The following is a 21,053-nucleotide window of genomic DNA, read 5'->3' on the forward strand; positions in this document are numbered from 1 at the left end:
CACCAGGTTATTTCTTATATGTTATGAAAGTTATATGTTTGATAAGTGGGATAGGAAGCAGTAATATGAGCTGCAACTACAGTAATACCTGGGGCTGCACTTGCCTGCTGTATTTTATCAGCAGTTCCCTGAGTTCAAAGATGGCCCCCCTTATGAATAGAAAGACATACGTGGTGATAGAGGCTTCAGGGGAGGAACAATTTGCTTTCCACAGTCATTCAGATCTCATCTATCTGTTTAACCTTAAACCATTGTTTCCATTTCCCAACTTTGGAGTCATTATAGACAAGATTTAAATTGTCTTCCCAAGAAAGGAAAAACGTATTGAAGTCCCTTTAGAGCAGTGAGGCTTTGGTGTCACTTTGCAGCCCCATCTACACAGCTGTTCCATCATGAGACAGGATCAGTTTCATTGGTGTGAGCAGGGCAATGGACAATGACTAAAGCATTTGGTAGTTTCATAGCAGATAAAAGTTCCTTGATGAAGTCTGCATTAGTGATAATTTTGCTGTCAGATGTTAGAAAACCTCTTTGTAGCCATAGTGTCCCAATATGTTACAGATGCTGAATGCATATGTGAGTCAGTGTAAATGGTTGTGCTGTTATCATCAGCAGAATGTCAGGTTTCTGTGAGTGCAATCAACTCAGTTGCTTGGGCTCTGAAATGAAATATCAAAGAGGCTGCCAAGAAGGTGTCATGGTTGGAGACCATAGCAGCGCTTAAGTACCTGGTGACATCTCTCAAAAAAGGACCCATCAGTATACAGAACATCATCAGGAGTCTGCAAAGGATTATCAGAAAGATCATTGTGGAGCTTTTCATCCATGTCCACTAGAGAGAAACAGTCATATAGGGGCTCCCCAGAGATTGGTAGATGGGGGAGCAATGTAACAGGGTTGAGGATGGCACATCCTCAGAATAATATTCTCTTTTCCTAGCAAAATCACTTCATAACTAGCAAGTCTCTAATTGGAAAAAGCTATGATGAAGGAAAAGGGCTTCAGCCTCATGGGGACATAGCATTAGAAAGGTGCCAAGAACTAAATCACAAGCCTTCTCTATTAAAAGGGTAGTGGTGGCATAGCCTGTAGGCAGGGTAGTGCTCCAGCAGCCACAGCCTCAAGGTGTACAGAGAAATACACTGCTGGGTAAGGAGAACTTCTGAGTAAGAACACCAGAGGCCACCCCATTCTGCTCATGAACAAACAAAGGAAAAGGTTTACTGTAATCTGGAAGTCCTAAGGCTGGAACCGATAACCGGGTTTAGTTCAGCCAGGCCAATAATATGTTGAGGCTTAAATGGTAAAGGTTCTGTAACAGAGTCTTTAGTCAAAGAAATTAGAAGTTTCATAATCTTACCAAAAGATGTAATCCATTGTTAACCATATCCAGCCACACCTAAAATGGCATGCAGCTGTTTCTTATTCTTCAGAGTTGATAATTACTAGAGAGCTGTAAGCACTTTGGGGAAACAGAATGACTGCTGGCAGATAAAAGAAAATGAAGATACTCTGCCTGAGGAAGGTACCATTGATCTTTTGGTTGGAGACTTAATGGTCTCCCACATGAAGTTGGAAAAGAAGACAACAGCTGTCTTCTTGGCAGGTCTCTATATTGGGTGCTGCTAGTAAGAGATCATCAACATACTACAACAGAGGAGAGCCCTTGAAGGTAACAGACATATCCTTGAGGCAGATTGAGTAAACGCATATAGGTATTGTGAATCCAGGTGAGTGGGAATGCTGAAAAAAGCTGAACCAAGGTGCATCACAGTAAAATAGGTAGCCTCACAAGGAATTGAAGAGACATTAATGCTTGTGTTGGGCATCACTGGAAGCCTAGGTATAATAGAAGCACCAACAGTGTGTAAATCTCACATATTGATAAACAGGTTTTCCATCAGGGCCTGGTTTAGATTTCTTAAAAGCCAATAAAGGAGTGTTACAAGGTTATTGACTAGAACAATAGTACCTTGATCTCTAAGGGAGTCAGTAATGGGTGAAATACCTTAAATAGCTTGTCTAGATAAGGGATATTGGAACACACATAGTAGTAGCCCTGCTTTGGTCTTAATAGTAACAGGAATAGCTGGTTTTAATAAACTTGCATCTGAGGATGAAGTAGCCCATACAGCCCAGGGATATCAAGAGGAAGACTCAGATTTCCTTGGGCATCATGACAGGAAATGGGGAACAAGGAAAGTAATTCCTCTTCAGAGAGTCCTTGAAAGTCTAGAAAGTTCTCTTTGGAGTCCTCTGAAAAATCTCACACAATAGGGAATAAGGAAAGAGAGTCCTCTGGGAATTGTAAAGACCCAGAACAGGGGGACATGTAGTAGTGGTCTTCAGTTTGCACAAAAAGTCTTTACCCAGAATTTTAAGTGGAGGTTGAGACATAAAAAGGAAAGAATGTTTAACTGAGGGAGGGCCAGTGGTGACCTTTTGAGGAGACAATTTGAGGACAATTTGGGGCTGTCTGATAACTCCAACAGTATTTTGGGATCCTATATAAGTGTACTCAGAATCTAGTAATCTCAGTTAAAAACTGAACTAGAGTTTATAGTGCCTAACAAATAATCATAAAATGTATCAACATTTACAGTGTTAAAGTACATTACTTTAACAGTAATGTGAAGTTCATCAGTGTAGGGAAAAGCAACACCTGGAATGTCTGGGGCAAAAACATCAGGGCCAGGGAAAATAAATTCCTTATCAGAGTTTATGGTCCCTGTTTCTCTTCCACACCTTCAGGCTGTAAATTTCCCTTCATTTCTGTCATGACCTCCCTTTTTTATTGTCATTAAATTCCTCTCTTCAAAACTCACCTTATAGCAAGGTGCTCCTTGTAACAGTAAAAAAAAAAAAACAAAAACATTTATGTGTCTCAGTTTCCAGGTAGAGTGTGAAAAAGAGCTGAAGATGTTTGGGTTTTTGCTTAGGTTTTCCTTTTTTTTATCTCTTCCTTTATAAACCTATTGAGTAATACTTTCAAGTTTATCAATGGAATTTTATGCTACTCAGGGCAACTTTTATGGAAATAGTTGCATATTTCTGGCATAGATAGGTTAACAAAGGCTGAATTAATCTCTTGCATTGATTGGATCTAACCCTGTGTATCACTTAGCATTTTTATACAACCCATCATAAAAGCAGTAAGGAGTTTCATCTCTTACTGGATTATTTCTTGGAATTTGTTTCAGTTTTCAGGTTGAACAGTATATGCCTCTATTCCGTGAATTAAGGATTCCCTAGCTTGTAACATCCTGGTGTAAACAGTTGGGTTGTTAAGGTTCCCATGGAGGTCTTGCAAAAGTTAGTTGGGAAGATCCCCTTAGTGGACTGGGGCTTGTCTATTAGTAGCCTCTGTGATGGCATTTCTTTCCCCCAGGAAGGCCAGGGTTTCCATTAGGTCAGTTACATCTCCCCTGGTTGATTATGACCCCTAAAAGTGGCCTTCAAATGGGTTATAACAACTACAGTATCTTCATCAAATTTCTCCTCTATGTGGTGAGGTCAGAGGAACTGAAAGGTTGACAGAACTTTAAGGGCACTACATTTCCCTACTAGGTGGTATCATCTATATATCTGTCCTGTAGCTAGTCCCAACTTTTTAGAAGAAGCAAGATCTCTTACCTTAGTAGGAGAATAGGATGGAGGAGATGACAGAATAGGATAGATAAAAGAGGACCCTCTAAGAGATTGTGGGCACGTTACATCAGACAGAGCTGCCCAGCAAAACCAATAATACATTTGCTTTGAATAAGTTTGTTCAGTAGTCAATCTTAACTTCTTTAATAAACAATAATCAAATGTACCATACTGAGGCCAAAATAATTTGTCAGCCACATCTCTTGTAGTCGTAGCTCAAAGCTCACACAATTTAATAGCACACTTCTTTGTCATGGTCATACTCGTGCAATGACCTGGGAGTTTCCCCTGCTTAAGAAACTTTTCTGGGATGGGGTCCCATTACTATGCCACTACTAGATCCATCACTCTCTTGAGATGGCCCTCAGAGTTCTCACAGGAATCTCCCTGGGAATGCTCCTGCTGAATTTTCCCTGAGATATTTATTAACTAGGGAGTTAAATAGTAAGTCTCCTATGGGAAAAACTTTCAAGGGAATAAAGTGAGATTGATCCTAGACTACAATGACTTTAGAATCTGATTAATTTCAAATATTGCTTCTATATCGAGAGTCAAAGAGTCAAGAATTAATTTCAAGGCCTTGTCAGTTTCTTGTTTTATGTCTCAGAGATTTTCCTGCTTATAAGAGAGAATCCTTTTTCTGTAAGAAGGATTTCTTTGTTTGCAGGAGAAATAATTTATCTTTCCCTACTAGTAGGAAAGTTTCCTCTATCTATAATAGAAATTCTCTTGTCTGCAGGAGAGACTACTCTACGTGCTCTATCTGAAACAAAATTCCTTTGTCCAGCAGGTGATGTTCTCTCATTCAAAGTCTTACCTTGGTTCAGAGAAATTTTGGTTGAGGTTGAGGGTATGTCCAACCAAACTGACTGGAGCACTGTAGGGGGTACCTCAGAGAGGGCTGCTTCAAGATCCAGGAGTCCCAATGTTCAGCCTCCTAGCTGGATTGTCAGTTGTCATGGCAGCATAACTGTCTGCAGTAAAGATAAACTGAGCAACGAAGTTCTAAGCATAATCAGTTTATTAGTAAAGCTAGCAATAAGTGGGGTCCAGGACTCCTCAGAAACCAATGATGTAATAACAACATTCGTCTGGAAGAACAACAGCTCAAAGATAACAAAGAAATCAATGAAAAAAAATATGAAAGAAGGTGGTCTAGCCATACCAGATCCCAAACCGTATTATAAAGCAATAATTATCAAAATAGTCTGGTCCCAAGTCAGATATAGAGTGCAGTGGTATAGATTAGGTATAAATTACCTTACAGTAAATAACCATAGTTATCTAGTATATGATAAACCCAAAGATTCAAACTTTTGGAACAAAAGCTCAATATCTGACAAAAACTGCTGGGAAAACTGGAAAATAGTACAGTAGAAATGAGGTGTAGACCAACATCTCACACTGTATGCCAAGATAATGTCAAAATGGGTACATGATTTACACATAAAGGGTGATAGCATAAGCAAATTAAGAGACCATGGAGTAATTTATCAGATTTATGGATAAGGGAAGAATTTAAGACCCAAGAATATATAGAGAACATTACAAAATGTAAAATAGATGATTTTGATTATGTAAAATTTAAGAGTTCTTGCAAAGACAAAACCACTTTAGCCAAAATCATAAGCAGAAAACTGGAAAAATAATTTTGGAACAAGTATCTCACATAAAGGTCTCATTTCTCAAGTATATAGAGAACCTGAGCCAAATTTATAAAAATAAAGTCGTTCCCCAGTTGATAAATGGTCAAAGAATATGAACAGACAGTTTTCAGACAAAGGTATCAAAGCTATTTTATATTATAGCCATATGTAAAAAATCTCTAAATCACTATTGATTAAAGAAATGCAAATTAAAACAGTTCTGAGGTATCACCTCACACTTATCAGATTGGCTAATATGACAACAAAAAGAAAATGTTGGATGCTGAAGGTGATATAGGAAAATAAACACTAATGCCCTATTGGTGGAATTGTGAACTAATCTAGCCATTCTGGAAAGCAATTTGGAACTATGCCTTAAGGGCTGTAAAACTGTGCATACCCTTTGATCCATTAAATAACACTAATAGGTCTATATATATATATCCCAGAGACATCCAAAAGAAGTGGGGAAAGGACCCAAATATTTTTACAAAGATATTTATAGCTGTGCTTTTTGTAGTGGCTAAGAATTGAAAATCAAAATGATGTCCATCAGTTGAGCGATGGCTTAACAAGCTGTGGTATATGATTGTAATGGAGTCATTTTATGCTATAAGAAATGACAAGCAGGAGGATTTCAGAAAAACCTGGAAAGACTTGCATGAGCTGCTGCATAGTGAAGTGAGCAGAACCAAGAGAATGTTGTACAAAGTAACAGCAACGTCGTGTGATGTCGAACTGTGAATAACTTGGCTGTTCTTAGCGATGCAGTGATCTAAGACAATCCCAAGGGACTGATGACGAAGCATACTCTCTGCCTCCAGAGAAGGAAGTGATACTGTTTGAATACAGACTGAAACATGCTATTTTTCATTATCTTTCTTTTTTTATTCGAGTCTTACACAAAATGACTAGTATGGAAATGTTTTAAATATTTGCACATATATAACCTATATCAGATGGCTTGCTGTCTTAGGAAGGGGCAGAGGGAGGGACAGAATTTGGAACTCAAAACTTTAAACAGAAATGTTATAAAAAAAAAAAACCCAACATCAAAGATGCCATTTGGGGGTTTACGGAGCGTTCTTATGGTTGTTAATAAAGAACATAGCAGGTTTTTATGTTGTTGTGTAAATCTTAGGTATTTCCAAAAAACAGAGAGAATGAGAGATTTTAAAATTGATACAGTTCCTGAGGAATAAGCAAGCCTTCTTGTTGATTGGCTGAGATAAAGGCATTGATTAATAGAATATTTTATGTCTGCAGGTTATGACAATATCTGAAAGAAGTAGAGAGCGTCGAAAAGGGCACTAGCTTCTGACAAACAAAAATAGGGGAACTCCAAATTGGATATTACCTCTCACAATGGGAAACTACCTCTCACACCCACTTTTCTGTTTTCCAGTTACCTTCAGCAAAGCATTTCTTTCTTATCATCTGATTTTGCAGCACAAGACCTACCACAGAAAGCAAGGATAATTGTGACATAAATGGAGCTAATTAATCTTAGATTTCCCACTACTAAATTTTAGGTGTGGAGTAAAGCATTTCTTTGTAACAAATTCTGGCATTATTTACTTTTATTTTTACTAAATCTAGATAACTACATCTTATGTTTTAAAAGGGCAACATACAAATGAATTAATTTCCTTTCTTTTAGAATATAACATAGATGGAGATTAGGTCACAATCTGCTACAGTTAAAAGGGACCTTCAGGATGGCATAGTGGAAAGGTAGAGTCAAAAGGCATGGATTCAAATCCCTGCTCTACTGCTTACTCCCTGTGTGAACTTGGGTTCATCATTTTACTTTTCTGTACCTTAGTTTCTTCATCTGTCAAATGATAAATTGGACTAAATGACCCTTTTCATCTCAAGATCATGTAAAGTCTAACTGGTCAACTTCTTAGACCTTTCAAGAATTCTCTTTCCAAGATACTCCAAAGATTGGTCTTCTAACCTCTGCTTGAATACTACAAGGAATAGGGACCTCACTAGCTATCACTACATTCGTTTTCATTATGCATAGATTTAATTGTTTCCTCATATGAGAGAAACAGCATTGTGTAGTGAGTGAAGAGTCATCTTGGAGTTAGGAAGACTTGGAGTCCAGCTGTGCTTCTGTTGCACAGTAGCTGAATGACCAAGAATGTCACTTACTCAGTGCCTTGGGCACTTTTCTTCAGCTGTACGTTACCAGTGACTAACTGACATGCATCAGTGGAGGAAGTTTCCACAATGGATATTCCCTGCACCAGTAGCATCCCAGGTCAGGTCCAAGTGAAAAAGACAAACAAAATGTTCTTTTAGTATAGTCACCTTAACTGACAATGAAATAGAACTGAGGTGCGTGTCTGTGTCCTCTCTGATTTATAAAACAGATTAGTGGTATCTTTTCTTTTTTTGGAAAAAAACTCTTGTTTACATGACTTTTCATGAAATTTTTTCCTTGTTAAGTAACTAAATGAATAAAAATTTCTTTCCCTACTATACAGATGCAGTAAAATTCTAAGCTTTTTCTACTTCTGAAATTCTACAATTAATTTATCCCCTACAAGTGAGGAAACCAAGGTGTAGAAAGGGATACAACTTTTGACTGATATCATAGCAAGCTGTAGGCAGAACTCGGACTAGAACTGGTCCTCTGAGGTCCAGTAAAGTTTTTTACACTGTATCTAGATATTCTCATTAACCCTTCCCTTTCTGCTGTATCTTTTTTGCTCAGTTTGGTCTATAATATCCTTTTCTGTCTTCTAGGCTTTGGGCCTTGGAATTCTCAACATCACCTTGCCATATCCTTTTATCTTTACATCACAATATTTTCTAAATATATCCCTCTCCTTCTCCTACATGTCAAGCTATCATTTGTAGCAAAGATTTTTAAAAAGGAAAAGAAAATAGAAAACTAACCTATCAGCTGTACCTAATAGTATATATACTATTCCATACCCTTAGTTGCACTTCTGTACCACTCACCATCCCCCTCTCCCAAGATTCTTTAGAATGAAATTTCCTATAAGATCTTAACTTCTAATTATAGGTAGACAACCCTTCCTTGTTTCCTAGATAATACAAATTTATAAAACATTTATGGACAGTTAATCTCTTTTCTAGTTATTATGTGTTCTTCATATTCCCTTTATTTTGTTCCTTTTGTTTGAATTTCTTTTCGCCTTTGAGCCTTCCTTGTTTAATATTGTGATTTTCCAAATCCTGGAGCTGTGCATTTAGCTTCCACTGTATAGCCATGAACCTATGGCATAGTGAGAATGGGAACACAGATCATGGGACTCTTTTGACCACATTAGCCTTTTTGCTGTGGGCCTTTTACACTAGAAACCAAAGTCACTGAAGTCTGGAAAATAAACTTTTCAGTATTTAACTGTCTGGATGAATGAGTGCTTTGGACCAGGAGCTCTTATTATAAGGGATGTATGTACTTCTACTTTATTAAGGTCCTTACCCCTTCCCAACTATCAGGCCTATAGGAAGTTGATCTAGAATTGCATATTAAGAACTGATGGATGGGTCTTTTTTTTCCACACACAATCTTGTAAGAGCTCCTATTCACAGCTTTTTGATATTAGAATTCATTCCTTTCCTAGCTAAGTCTGAAGCAGCACACCTGTTTAGAAATGACAAAAAAAAAAGGAATATTACAGATAGAGATAATAACTAAGTCAAGTAGGGTGAATAAATGAATGAAAAATGAGTTTCTTTCAGCATTTCATTAACATTTCAGTATTAGTTGATTTGATAGAAATAAAAGGTTTAAAGGCCCTACATTTTCATTCTCTAAACCATATCACAGTCAAATCAGTGGTGATATCTCCCCTTTCTCTCATCTAGCCTAGCATTTACTCATCCATTAATTCACTCATTCAGCAAATATTTATGATGTGCAGAAACCTGTGGAGGAGAGAAAGGCCTTTGAAAAACTTAAGATCTATGGTAAAAGTTTCTTTTGCTTTGATTCCATGACTCAATATTCTCCTCTCTCTTCCCCTCCCTTAATTTAATCTCTTCTCAGGTTTGACTATGGAGACAGATTCTGGGACATCAAAGGCAAGTTTTTTAGCTGTCAGTGTGGGTCCCCCAAGTGCAAGCACTCCAGCACAGCCCTGGCCCAGCGTCAGGCCAGCTCTTCCCAGGATACCCAAGAGAACGGGCTCCCAGACACCAGCTCCGCTGCAGCTGCTGACCCTTTTTGAAGCCCTGATCACCAAAACTGACATTGTTTCAATTCTGTAGATTTAAATACTGTTTAAATTTCCATTTAAAGAGGACAAGAAATCTACCAATGAAGTCCAAGAGGTCATAAGATTTAGGGGCTGTGCCACCGACTGTTACTTGAGGAATTATGAAATAACATGCTGAATACTTTTTTGTTTCCGGTAAGTTCCCAGTTCAGTAGCCTGGGGCTAGGGGGCGGGGGTGGGAAAGATGTGATGACCCATTTTACTAGGGGAAATGTCAGAAACACCCTCTGTGGTGTGATAACGGTGTTGTCAGAGGCAACGGAGAGGTTCCCAGTCATCTTCAAATGGCATTCCTAGTTAGACAAGGCCATTCAGTCAGGCAGCGTCCCAGGCCATGACATGTCACTCTTCCTAAAGTTTCCAGAAGTGATTCACTTGGCACAGGCCTTCTGAATTTCTGATGGTGGTTTTTGTGCATTTTGAAATTTAATTTCTTCCTCTGGATCTGGTGATTCCCAGTGATGCTGTTGAAATCATTTTGGTCAATACACACTCTTCTGAAAGATGCCAGTTAGTCACCAAATTCACCTTTCTGGAGTCCTTTTCTTTCCCTTTCTTGAAGCCCCTATTTTGTGCCAGCCTGCCAAAGCCACCATCACTCCTACAAGCTGTCTCCGTTAAGAGTTTGGCCTCCTTTGAGGCCTCCTCGGCATGTTACTGGTTCAGTGTTGTTTCCACGGGTGACACATTACAGAAGGATTTGTTTCTTCTTTCACATTAACAGTCTTTGGGAGGAAGTTTTAAAGGGATTGTACAAGACACTAACTTGGAAAAATCAGTTTGCTTTTTAAGAAATATATATATATATCTAGACACATATATCAAACCTCTGACTGGCATTTCTTTGGGAGGCTACTGAGCTCAGTAAGAGCTGAGGAGAGCCAAGGATTGTGTAACAGGGAGAAGATACCAACGCACCAGCTCGTCTGCTCCTGTCAGTTTATTTGATGCTGGGCACCTTTTAATTTTTAAGCCACATGCTATGATGATTAATAAACTGATTTATTTTCTACCATTATTGAACATTAGGACAAACAAAAAATAAAAAAAACAACACAAACAACGGTGCTGATTCTGGTGTGATTTTTACTCACCAAGTGAATATAAACTATCAATTGTATAAAGAGAACAAAGTGATTTTAGTATAAAACGCAGGAGAACCTTTTTTTAAACTGTTAGTATTGTAGTGTGAATAAATTTGCCATCAACTTTTGTGTGATGGCTTGGCAGGTCATATAATTTTTTTTGCATCTATCTTTTTAAATACTGTAATTAGTGCAGTAACCGTGGGTTTTTTTGTGCAACTCTTCTAAAACATTCATAATGCGGTCATGTTTATTTTTTTCTGTTAAAATGTTTTTGACAGTTTTAAGAGCAGTCTTTTGGCTCAGACCATTTCTTGTTCTGTTTTCAATGAAATCAATAAAAAAAAAGTACTTTAAATGAGTTTTTCATTATGATATTGTGTTTCTCAAATGGTGTCCATAAAAAACGCCTCAATTTTGACTGGATAAGATGCTTTCGGTTTGAATACAGACTTTGTTTAACCAGTATCTTTAGTCCTAAGATATTTTATCTAGCCCTCCATCTTTGAGTGTCTGACCCAGGCTGTGAATACGTGGAATATCAGGGAGGCTTACATCATCCACTCTCTCACACATAGATAGGGCTTTCCCAGCAGCTCAGCACATGGGGTGGCCTGAGGAGTAACTCCTTCCTTTTCACACCAAGGGGTAGGTTTGAAAGATGGCTATGCCAGAGTGTTAGACCCAGGTCTATAGGGCAGACTTATCTAGTGGCCTTAGAATTGCAGCTCAGAATCACAGCAGTCAGTCACCCTATAAACACTAATACATGTAAGTTTTCCTCTACAGGGAACGAGGACAAGGAAAATAAAGGGTTTTAGGCAGCATGCCATGTTGGTCAGAGTGCTGGATTTAAAGTCGAGAAGACTTTGATTCAAATTCTGCTTCAGACATTGAAGAGCTCTGTGACCCTGGGCAAATCATTCAGCCCCCTTGAGCCTTGACTTCCTCAATTAACTCTAAGATGGTGGATAATAATGGCACCTCCCTTACAAAGTATTGGGATCAAATGAGACTATGTAAAGCACTTTATTGACCTTGAAGCACTACATAGATTTGAACTGTTATTAACATTTTGTTGTTCCACCACTTTTAAAAATAAAACCCCCTCATTTCATTGAGTGCTAAGAGAAGCCATGGAAAAATGAGTGAGTTTTCCTCTGACCCATCTCTGAGTGCGTATCAGGTCTATGATGCTTGTTTTGTCTTTACCCAGCACTGTGTTAAGCCCTTTCTTTAGCAAGTAAAACTAGGTATATTTTGGCCCATTTTTGAGTTTTGAAACATTATCTGTAGTAAGAGAAGGATTTTTTAGAAAAGAGATGTGGCATGTCCACTTGATTCCTTTCACCATTGCAGACTCCTGTATCAAGATGGACTAGGAGGTTATAAGGTTTTCTTACTGTGGTTTGTGGTGTTAGAACCATGAAACTGTATTAGCTATATGTCTGTTATTGTGGCAGATGGAGTAAGAGAAGTTACTGAACCAGTTTCCTCACATAGAGATCAGGAGTGTCAGCAAGCATTTTGGTGAATCTGTAGAAATATTTTCCTGCCTTACTCTGGAGAATATTTGTGCCACTTGCACTTAGTGTTAACTTAGTGGAAGTTGGCCACGTATGTCACTTTGTCTAGATGAGGTTAATAGGGTACACACTTTCTCTCGTGCTTCCCAGAACCTGAACAAGTAGAAATCTCAAGATAAGCTCATTTATTACTTGATCATTTCCTTCTACCTTCCTTGCTAATATTAGGTTCCAGGCCTAATGGTTATTCTTCCAGAGTAGGGAATTCCTTTATTTCACCAAACCAGACAAAGGGAGATAGTACACAGCCTTAGGAATTTAGAAATATTTCTTAAGGGGCTCCATTGTATGTATATGTTAGACTTGATGTGTTATTTTTCCTGAGCTGTTCTGTCTCTCTCTCTCTTCCCTCCCCCCCTTTTATTCTTTATTAAAAGGATGGCTCTCTGTGAGGGGAAGTGGGAGGGACATTTGGGGGCATGTAGGTAATGTAAAACCAAAAGTTAGCAATAAAATGTTTTTGTTTTTGTTTTGTTTTTTAAGTTCTTGTGTAGTGTGGCATTCATTGTACCTGGTCCTTTGAATGGCTTGGCAAAGGGCAAAACATTCCACTCTTACCTGCCTTTGTTCTCAGGAGGGCACTGACAGGCAGCTTCATTTTTGACATGTTGAAATAAAAGTTTATACAGCCATAGAGAAGATGAAACAGTTAGTTGAAACCAGGTAATACCTATGTTTTAGATATTTATTTCATTGCGTCCATCCAAACCCTAATGACCATTACTCACCCCTCCCTTGGTAAGTACATCTACACTGTTCACCTTATGTACGTAAGAAGAACCACTGTCCTCTAGGGCAGAGCTAACAGATGACTGAGACTATATGGGACTATCTCCATTCTTCCTGATCTATATCTTGCCACTGGACCCGGGCGACTCTGGAGGAGAAAGTGTGGTTGCTGACTTTGCACAGCCCTCCGCTCACTTAAATCCAATTCACTTGTAAGTTGTGGCATCATCTTCCTGATGTCATGGTCCTCTTCAAGCACAAAGGACACACAACAATGACTGAGCCTTTAAATTGCACAAATCCCTTGCTCTTCCCAGGGAACCTTGCTGTGAGGAAAACATGATTAAACCTGTGAGGAGACAGTGGCATAATGAAGATTCCCTACATTAAAATCAAGACCTGGGTTCAGGTCCCTCCTCTGACCCCAGGCAAGTGAGTCACTTAACCTCTTAATGATCCCAGCAGCATTTTTAGAAGTAACCATCAGCTGGTGATGAGTATTAGTGGAGAAAGTTTGGCCACTCGGGAGTTTCCTCTGATGAAATCACAGGCCTGGATTTCCCCTCTGTCTCCCTGCCAGAGGGTTCTATAAAAGTGAGCTGTTGTTATTAGTGGGCCTATAGGTCCTTGTAATGAAGGGTTCCAAAAAGAAAACCTTATTATATAGCAGTTTTGCTGAAATCATATTCAAGGAAAGAGTAGCTCATTACTAGTGGCTAGAGCTTTATGCCATCAAGGCTGGGCTCTAGGTCTAGAACCAGTTGGTTCGGTTACTTTTGCTTTTTCTGTGGCTATACATCACATTCCGTGCTACAGTTAGACATGTTACAAAACGCATGTCATTGTTTGTGAGGTTTCAAAAAGTATTATTAATAATCCATGTCCATCTCCAACAGGAGAAACCTTTAACATTGCTCTTTGCAGTGGATTATCGGACCATGAATTTAATCCTTAGAAAACAGACTTAGCCTGGCCTTGGGCAAGACCCTGGATGGATCTAAATCTGTTGCTACATTTATCTTCTCTTTGCATCTTACCCCAATTTATCCTCCAGGGGGATTGTCTTTTGTCAATTATAGGTCTGGATCTCTGAAGGATAGGTATAACACCAAAGTAGGATTTTTTTTTTCAGGTTAGAAATTCCAGCATTATTTACCCATTAGTATACCTCCATAATCATCCATGTGGATACTCCCTCCTACTATAGATTACAGTCTCTCCATGTCTTTTCAATGTGTACAGTTCTTGGCTTTTCTACAAATCTTCCATGGATCACACAAGGTGTCGGATGCCTCCCTCTATGTCTTCCAATATCTCTTGGATACCTTTTTAGCATCAGGCCTTCTCTTTGTCATCCCTTACTCTTGTGATATGGTCAGACTACCTCCTCCAATAATACTTGATATTTTTAACATTCTCTCCCTCCCTTGGTCTACTTACTCCCCCTCCCCCTTCTCACTACTTCTTCCTCTCTCCTTTTCTCTTTCTCTCCCTCCATGTCTCTCTCTCACACACACCCACACACCATTATTTGTAATGCACACAGCATGCGTTGTTTTACAGAATTTGATGTGACCATAAAGAGCCAGAGAATATTTCTGTTCTGTTGTTTCAGTTGTATCCAACTCTTTGTGACCTTATTTGGGGCTTTCTTGGCCAAGATACTGGAGTGGTTTTCCATTTCCTTCTCTAGCTCATTTGACAGATAAGGAAACTGAGGCAGACAGGGTTAAGTGACTTACCCAGGGTCACACAGCTAGTAAGTATCTGAGGCCAGATTTGAACTCAGGAAGATGAGTCTTTCTGACTCCACTCTATCCACTGCACCACTTAGCTGCCCCAGAGAATATTAGTGTTAACAAAATGGGTGTTTGTGACAGCCGGAAGCATCATAGAAGCAGTTGCTAAATATGAGTCACTTTAAGCTCTGAGAATACAAAATAAAGCTCCTGCCTTAGAGGTGGCTAGGTGACACAGTAGATAGAATCAAGAGTCAGTGAAAATCTAAGTTCAACGGCACTTAATAAATCTTTACCCTGAAGGAGCTCACATTCTAATGGTGAACATAACATGAAAATGACTGCATATATATCAATATATATACAGTACCAATGAGAAAGAAGGCAGTGCTGGGGATCGGGAATGGGGTAGGGAAACAGAAAAAGCTTCTTATAGCAGCAGATTTGAGCTGAATCTTGAAGGAATCCAGGCAACCTAGGAGATAGAGATCAGGAGAGAGAACATGCTAAGTCTGAGGGATAATGTAGAGTCATGAGCATAGGATGGCAAGGCCAGTGTAATTGACTCTTAGAGTATGTGGAGGAAAGTAAAGTGTAAGAAAAGTAGGAAGAAAAGGAGTCCGGATTGTGATGAGTTTTGAAGGCCAAACAAAAGATATTCATATTTAATCCAGGAGGTAGTAGGAAACCACTGAAGTTTATTGAGTGTAAGTAGGTGGGAATGGTTGTGATGTGCTCAGATCTGGGCTTTAGGAACATAATTTTGGTAGCTAAGATGAGGATGGACCTGGAGTGTGGAGAGACTTGAACAAACTTGTGTCAGCCGGCTATTGCAATCAAAGTGATGAGACCTGCATTAAGGTGGTGGCAAGTGTCAGAAGAGAGAAGGGGCTTACATGTGAGAAAGAGATGACAGGATTTGGCATATGTGACATGAGTCAACATGTCAAGAATGACACTGAGGTGGTGAGCCTGAGGATGTGGTACCACAGAAAGTGATATCAAAGTTCAGAAGAGGGAATGGTTTGTGGGGAGATACAAGGAATTCTGTTTTGTGCATGTTGAGCTTGAGATATTTATGAAATACCCTATTCAAGATATCCAGTAAGCAGCTGGACCTCATGAGAGAGGTTAGGACTAGATAAATAGATCTGAAAATCGCCTGGACAGAGATGATAATTGACCCTCCCTCATCAGGAGGTGACGAGATCATTGTCCCTCTAGAATACCTGCCCACGATTAATATATTGAAGTAACTGAATGAACCCTGACTATGATGTCATAATATGGGTGCTACACTTTTTAAATTACATTTTCTTTTTTATTTTAAGCTTAATGTGAACATGCCATCAACAAAGAACAGATGAGACAATTGTCATCTGAAACTGAACTTCTGTTATATGGTTTCTAAAATATATATTAAACGCAATAATAATGAAGCTCGTACTTGTTTGACCACTTCCATTTCCCTCTGTATATTTCTTTACTCTTTCACTGATAATCCTTTATTTCTTTTCTTTGTTTTTGTGTTACTGTCACTATCCCACCAACTTTCCACCTCCCCACAAAGTCCTCATAATAAATAAGTATAGTCAGCTAAAACAAATCAAGCTGTATATCAAAATAATAGTTTTAAAAATCCACTTTGTATTTCCAGCATAATCTGTATCTTTTTCAAATGACTATGAATTTTGGAGAATCTTTGTAATTTTCTGGGACTTGACGCATTTAAAACAATGTCATCCCAACCCAATGAGCATTTATTGTGAATAATTGACCTACGGGTAGAAGTATCTGACAAATTACCATCTATTGGGAATGTCTTCTTTTTAGAGACTTGAGATAGGAGGTACTCCATGATTTTGTTAAGCATACATGTCTCATATGATATTGATACTCAGCAGATCATTGAATAAAGTGGTTGCTATATCTGCTCTGCTTTTTCACTGTCCCCCATGTCTAGAATACATTTCCTTCCTTACCTCCACCTCATAAAATCTCTCTTTCTTCAAGATGTTGTTTAGTTAGTTAGTCATGTCTGATTCTTCATCACCTTATTGGGGCTTTTCTTGACAAAAATGCTTGAATGGGTTGCCATTTCCTTCTCATTTTACAGATTAGGAGCTGAGGCAAACAGAGGTAAGTTACCTGCCCAGGGTCATCCAGCTAGCAAGTGTCTGAGGTTGGATTTGAACTCAGGTCCTCTGACTTTAAACCTGGACTTTAAACACTGTGCCACAGCCCAGGTACCAGCAGAAACCCCTTCTTGGTCTCGACTGCTAATGCCCTTCTGCTTAAATCACTTTGTATTTGACCATTTTATGATGATTTTCTTTACATTGTATATTTATATGTTCTTGTTGTCTCATTAGAATATAAGCTTTCAGGAAAATTATTTGTATCCCCTATAGTGTTCATAACTGCTTAAATACTTGTTGAAAGGATAAACTACTTACATTCAAATATGGGGAAATGTTATGTGTCCCTTCTGATCCCTGTCATCATCAAGGTTCATAGACAGAGTCCAGTTAGGCAAGGCCTGGAAGGGATTTTGTTATGTCTTGATTATCTTAAGAATGGAAAGAGAAGGATGGTGGGGAGGGGAAGGAAGGTTAGGGAAAATTATTTCATGTAATCAGGGTGCTCAAGTAGACGTCTGTAAGAACAAGGAGTGGGGGGTGGAGGGAGGCGCTGACACTCGAACCTTACTCTCATTTGAGAACTGGTCAACAAAAAGAATATACTCATGCAAGTGCATGCACACACACACATACAGAAATAATTTGTCAGTGAAATAGAAGGGGCAATTGGAAGGTAAATTAAGGGAGAAATTAGTCCTAAGCAAAACAAATTCTAATCATGTAAAAAAAAATTATAGCTCTTTTTGAGGGGTCAAGGAATGGAAATTTTAGGGGGTGCCCATAAATTGGGAACTAGATGAACAAGTTACAGTATAGAAATGTGATGGAATACTGTTGTGCCAAATTCTTATCCACGTAATGACCAATCAGGATTCCAGAGGACTAATGATGAAACATACTACCCACCTTCTGAGAGGTGAAGGACTTAGTATAAAATGAGACAAATTTTTAGGACATGGACAATGTAAAAATTTATTTTGATTGACTATACATGTCTGTAATGGGTTTTATTTTTCTTGTATTCTTGATGGAGGGGGTGGGAATTGGGGTAAGATGGAGCTTGACTGATTAAAACAAGTGTGTGTGTGTGTGTGTGTGTGTGTGTGTGTGTGTGTGTGTGTGTGTTTATGTGTGCAAAACTTGTAAATTCTGATAATCAAAATTACCAATCTCGTTTCTGAGGACTCATGATGAAACATGCTGCCCACCTATTGACAAAGAGTTATGGAGACATATTTTTTTTTAGACATGATCAATAAAAAAAAATTGTTTTATTTGACTATATATGTGTTTGTAACAGTTTTTCTCCTTTTGCTTTCCTGTGGAGAGAAAAGATTGGTTTTTGAAAATAAAATTTAATTTAACAAACAAATGCTTGTTGCTTGTTTATAGATTTCTGTATGATTTTTAACATTTGTGTGCAAGGTGCCTTACTAAAGAAGAGTCTTTAAGGCTATTTTGTTCTGTCAGTTACAGTCTATTATCAACCATGGTTACAGTATAAACACTGGATTCTTATATATTTTGCACCTCTCAGTTATGTCAGTTAGGTCTGCTATAGGAAACAATCTACAGGTGCTTTTATCAAGGGTGCCCTCAGTTCTCAGAAAGATAATTCTCACAATGATTATATAGAAATATGAAAAAAATAGAAATGTGACTGAATAACTGCTGGTGTCTTCTCAATGATTTTTTTTGGAGAGTCATATTTTCCATTCTTTTGGAAGTTTCTTTTGAGGTATCTTGAGAATTGATCCTCAGAGATCTTTAAAATTATTTTGCCTCCATCGTAGATTTGTATGCATTTTGTCAGGTACTCATTCTTCTTGACCATCAAATTAATTTTCATTGACTACTTCCTCAGGTGCTGAGTCCCCTACCATCCTTGAAAATGGATTAATGTAGATACAATGGCACATCAGTTGTCCTTTTTTCTAATTTCATCTGCAGATGCTTTGGTGATGCTCTGATTTGGCTCTTTGCAGCCTTCTTTGCTCTTCAAATGCTTCTCCCCACTTTTTGAGACAATACTCATAATCTTGCATTGGCCTCTATAATGTTTTAAAGATGGGTTTGTACCTTCCACTGATGTTGCCTTTGGCTTCCATATCCCCCTTCAAGGCAGGGAAATTTTTTTTGTTTTTGTTTTTAGCTAAGATTATTTCTGGACTTTTTGGCATGTATTGACTTTTCTAAGAAACAATAAATAAGGTCAGGGTCCTTGTGCCCATTTCTCATTTTTCATTCAACATATTTTAAGTAGTTGAAGAAAGTGATGCAATTGCATTGATTTTCCAGTTTTGTGTCATTTTTGATCTTTGTTCCATCCATTTGGTTATATGCATACAAACAGCTAATTCTGAAGTATCTCTTAGGTTAATAACTAGGTGCTTTCTGTCTGATAAGATATAATCAGATATGTCTCTTGTGATGTTATTTGGTACTCCACATGTTCAATGATTGTTTTCTTCAAGAAAATGGTTGCTATGGTAATATACTGTGTTACCAGTTGGTAGATATTTATTGATCCTGCTGATTTGGGAAGACCACAAATCTCTACCTCACAAGGCTTTTACAGACAGTACACATGGGTTTTAGTATCAGTGGATCTACAGGAGGATTATTCTTCTTGCCAGCCTGCTCAGCAGTTTAAATTGGTAGCTATGGCTCTTTAGAAGTCGCTCTGCGTTGTTGTTGGTGTTTTTTAATACCGGAAGATAAGGGAGTAAATAAGGGCTAAGTTTTCCTTTGCTGCAGTTTGTCTCTGGACAGAATTTGATTTTTTTTTTCAGGAGAAATGAAAAATAAAACCTAAAACTCTTAGTTATATCTCATATAAATCTGGGCTGATTCCTAGGGTTCACACTCAAATATCTCACCTGTAATGGTGAGATCTTCTCTGCTAGAGGAATAACAAAATAGACTTTTACAGTATTTTATGTGTTCTCTTTGAAATCCTATTTATTCCTGACCTACAGCTTCATAGACTCTATCTGTGTCTAACCTGGTAAATAGCTAAGTTTGATTTATATTGTGGGATAGGGGGCAGATTACCCTTCTTTTTCTTTCCTGTGTAAATTCATAGCTCAAGGTCAAATCAGAATCTAGTGAAAATGATATTATTGAAGGGAACATAAATTAGGGAATAATTTGATGCAATCTCACAGTTGATAACACTTCAGCTATGCCTTGAGGATTAACGTTATTCTTCTGGCTGCATGGCTATAGTGATTTGCTGCTATTTGAAATAATATCACTGCTTAGTTTCCTACTTTGTTGTGGTAAAATATTTGCAAAAGGGGTAAAATTATGCCAGAAAACATTATGTGCCCAAGTTGAATTCTTGAGTCCTTGTGAAATAATTTCTGTTGAAAATAACTTTGCAGTGGAGATCTGAAACCAATTACAGGGCCTGAACATTCACTGAATCTGCAAGTATTCATTGAAGGTTTCAAAGGGGTCTAACATGTACTAACTGGAGTAGGTAGAAAAAGCTGCATGGAGGGCTGTGGACCTTGAAGGAAGTGTATTCTGTTAATGAAGGGGAGTGGAAAATACATTTCTGTTGATGGAAGAGGTGTGAGCAAAAATGGTTAGACAGGATTCTGAGGCAACCATTGATAGGACCAGTTATGACCAGAATGAAGGAGGAATAAATAGAGAGCTATGGAAAGACTGGATAAAGCCAAGCAATGGTTTGACTTTGATTATCCTGTGTGGAAGCCAAGATGATAACTTGGGAATTACTTGAAGGATGCTTGGCATTGTTAATGGTCTGGACTTAAGTGAGGTCCCTGAAAATGAATAAGAAACAACTTGAGGATTACTGCAGATGGAAGTTCATCAGGTCTGCTTCCATATGGGTAACAGAAGAGATGAAAAGAAGACGAAACGTTTTTTGAGCCTAGGCAACTAGGAAGATAAGACTGTTACTTCTGGTAGTTCAGCTGAGAAGTATTGCTTGGCACTAGTATCTCAACTTACTAGCTTGAATGGTGGGTGAATTTGCAAATAAAAAGAGGGTGGGTAGATATGGTGATTAGATATTCAAGGAAAATCCAAGAGGAGGATCAGTGTTCTTTAGGAAGGAAACTCAAGCTTGTGTCCCTGATAGGAGAACCTTTGGAAGCCAATGATACAATGTTGCCACCCCACTACAGTCCCGACTTCTGAGAATGTTTCATCTGGGCACTGGGAGAGTGTACTCCCTAGGCCAGTCC

At 38.4% G+C, this 21,053-nt stretch overlaps 1 protein-coding gene across 23 annotated transcripts in view; it reads left to right on the forward strand.

Annotated features, from left to right (window-relative positions):
* EHMT1 (euchromatic histone lysine methyltransferase 1) overlaps positions 1-10,999 on the forward strand; it is a 300,206-nt gene extending 289,207 nt beyond the window's left edge. For all 23 annotated transcript variants that reach the window (XM_072633192.1, XM_072633195.1, XM_072633191.1 and 20 more), the window contains one exon: positions 9,325-10,999. In XM_072633192.1, coding sequence (XP_072489293.1) covers positions 9,325-9,505 — 181 coding nt within the window. In that variant the 3' untranslated portion in view covers positions 9,506-10,999. The remainder of the gene's footprint in view (positions 1-9,324) is intronic.
* The last annotated feature ends 10,054 nt before the right edge of the window (positions 11,000-21,053 follow it).

Source organism: Notamacropus eugenii, chromosome 1 (genome assembly GCF_028372415.1).
Source record: "Notamacropus eugenii isolate mMacEug1 chromosome 1, mMacEug1.pri_v2, whole genome shotgun sequence".
NCBI lineage: Eukaryota > Metazoa > Chordata > Mammalia > Diprotodontia > Macropodidae > Notamacropus > Notamacropus eugenii.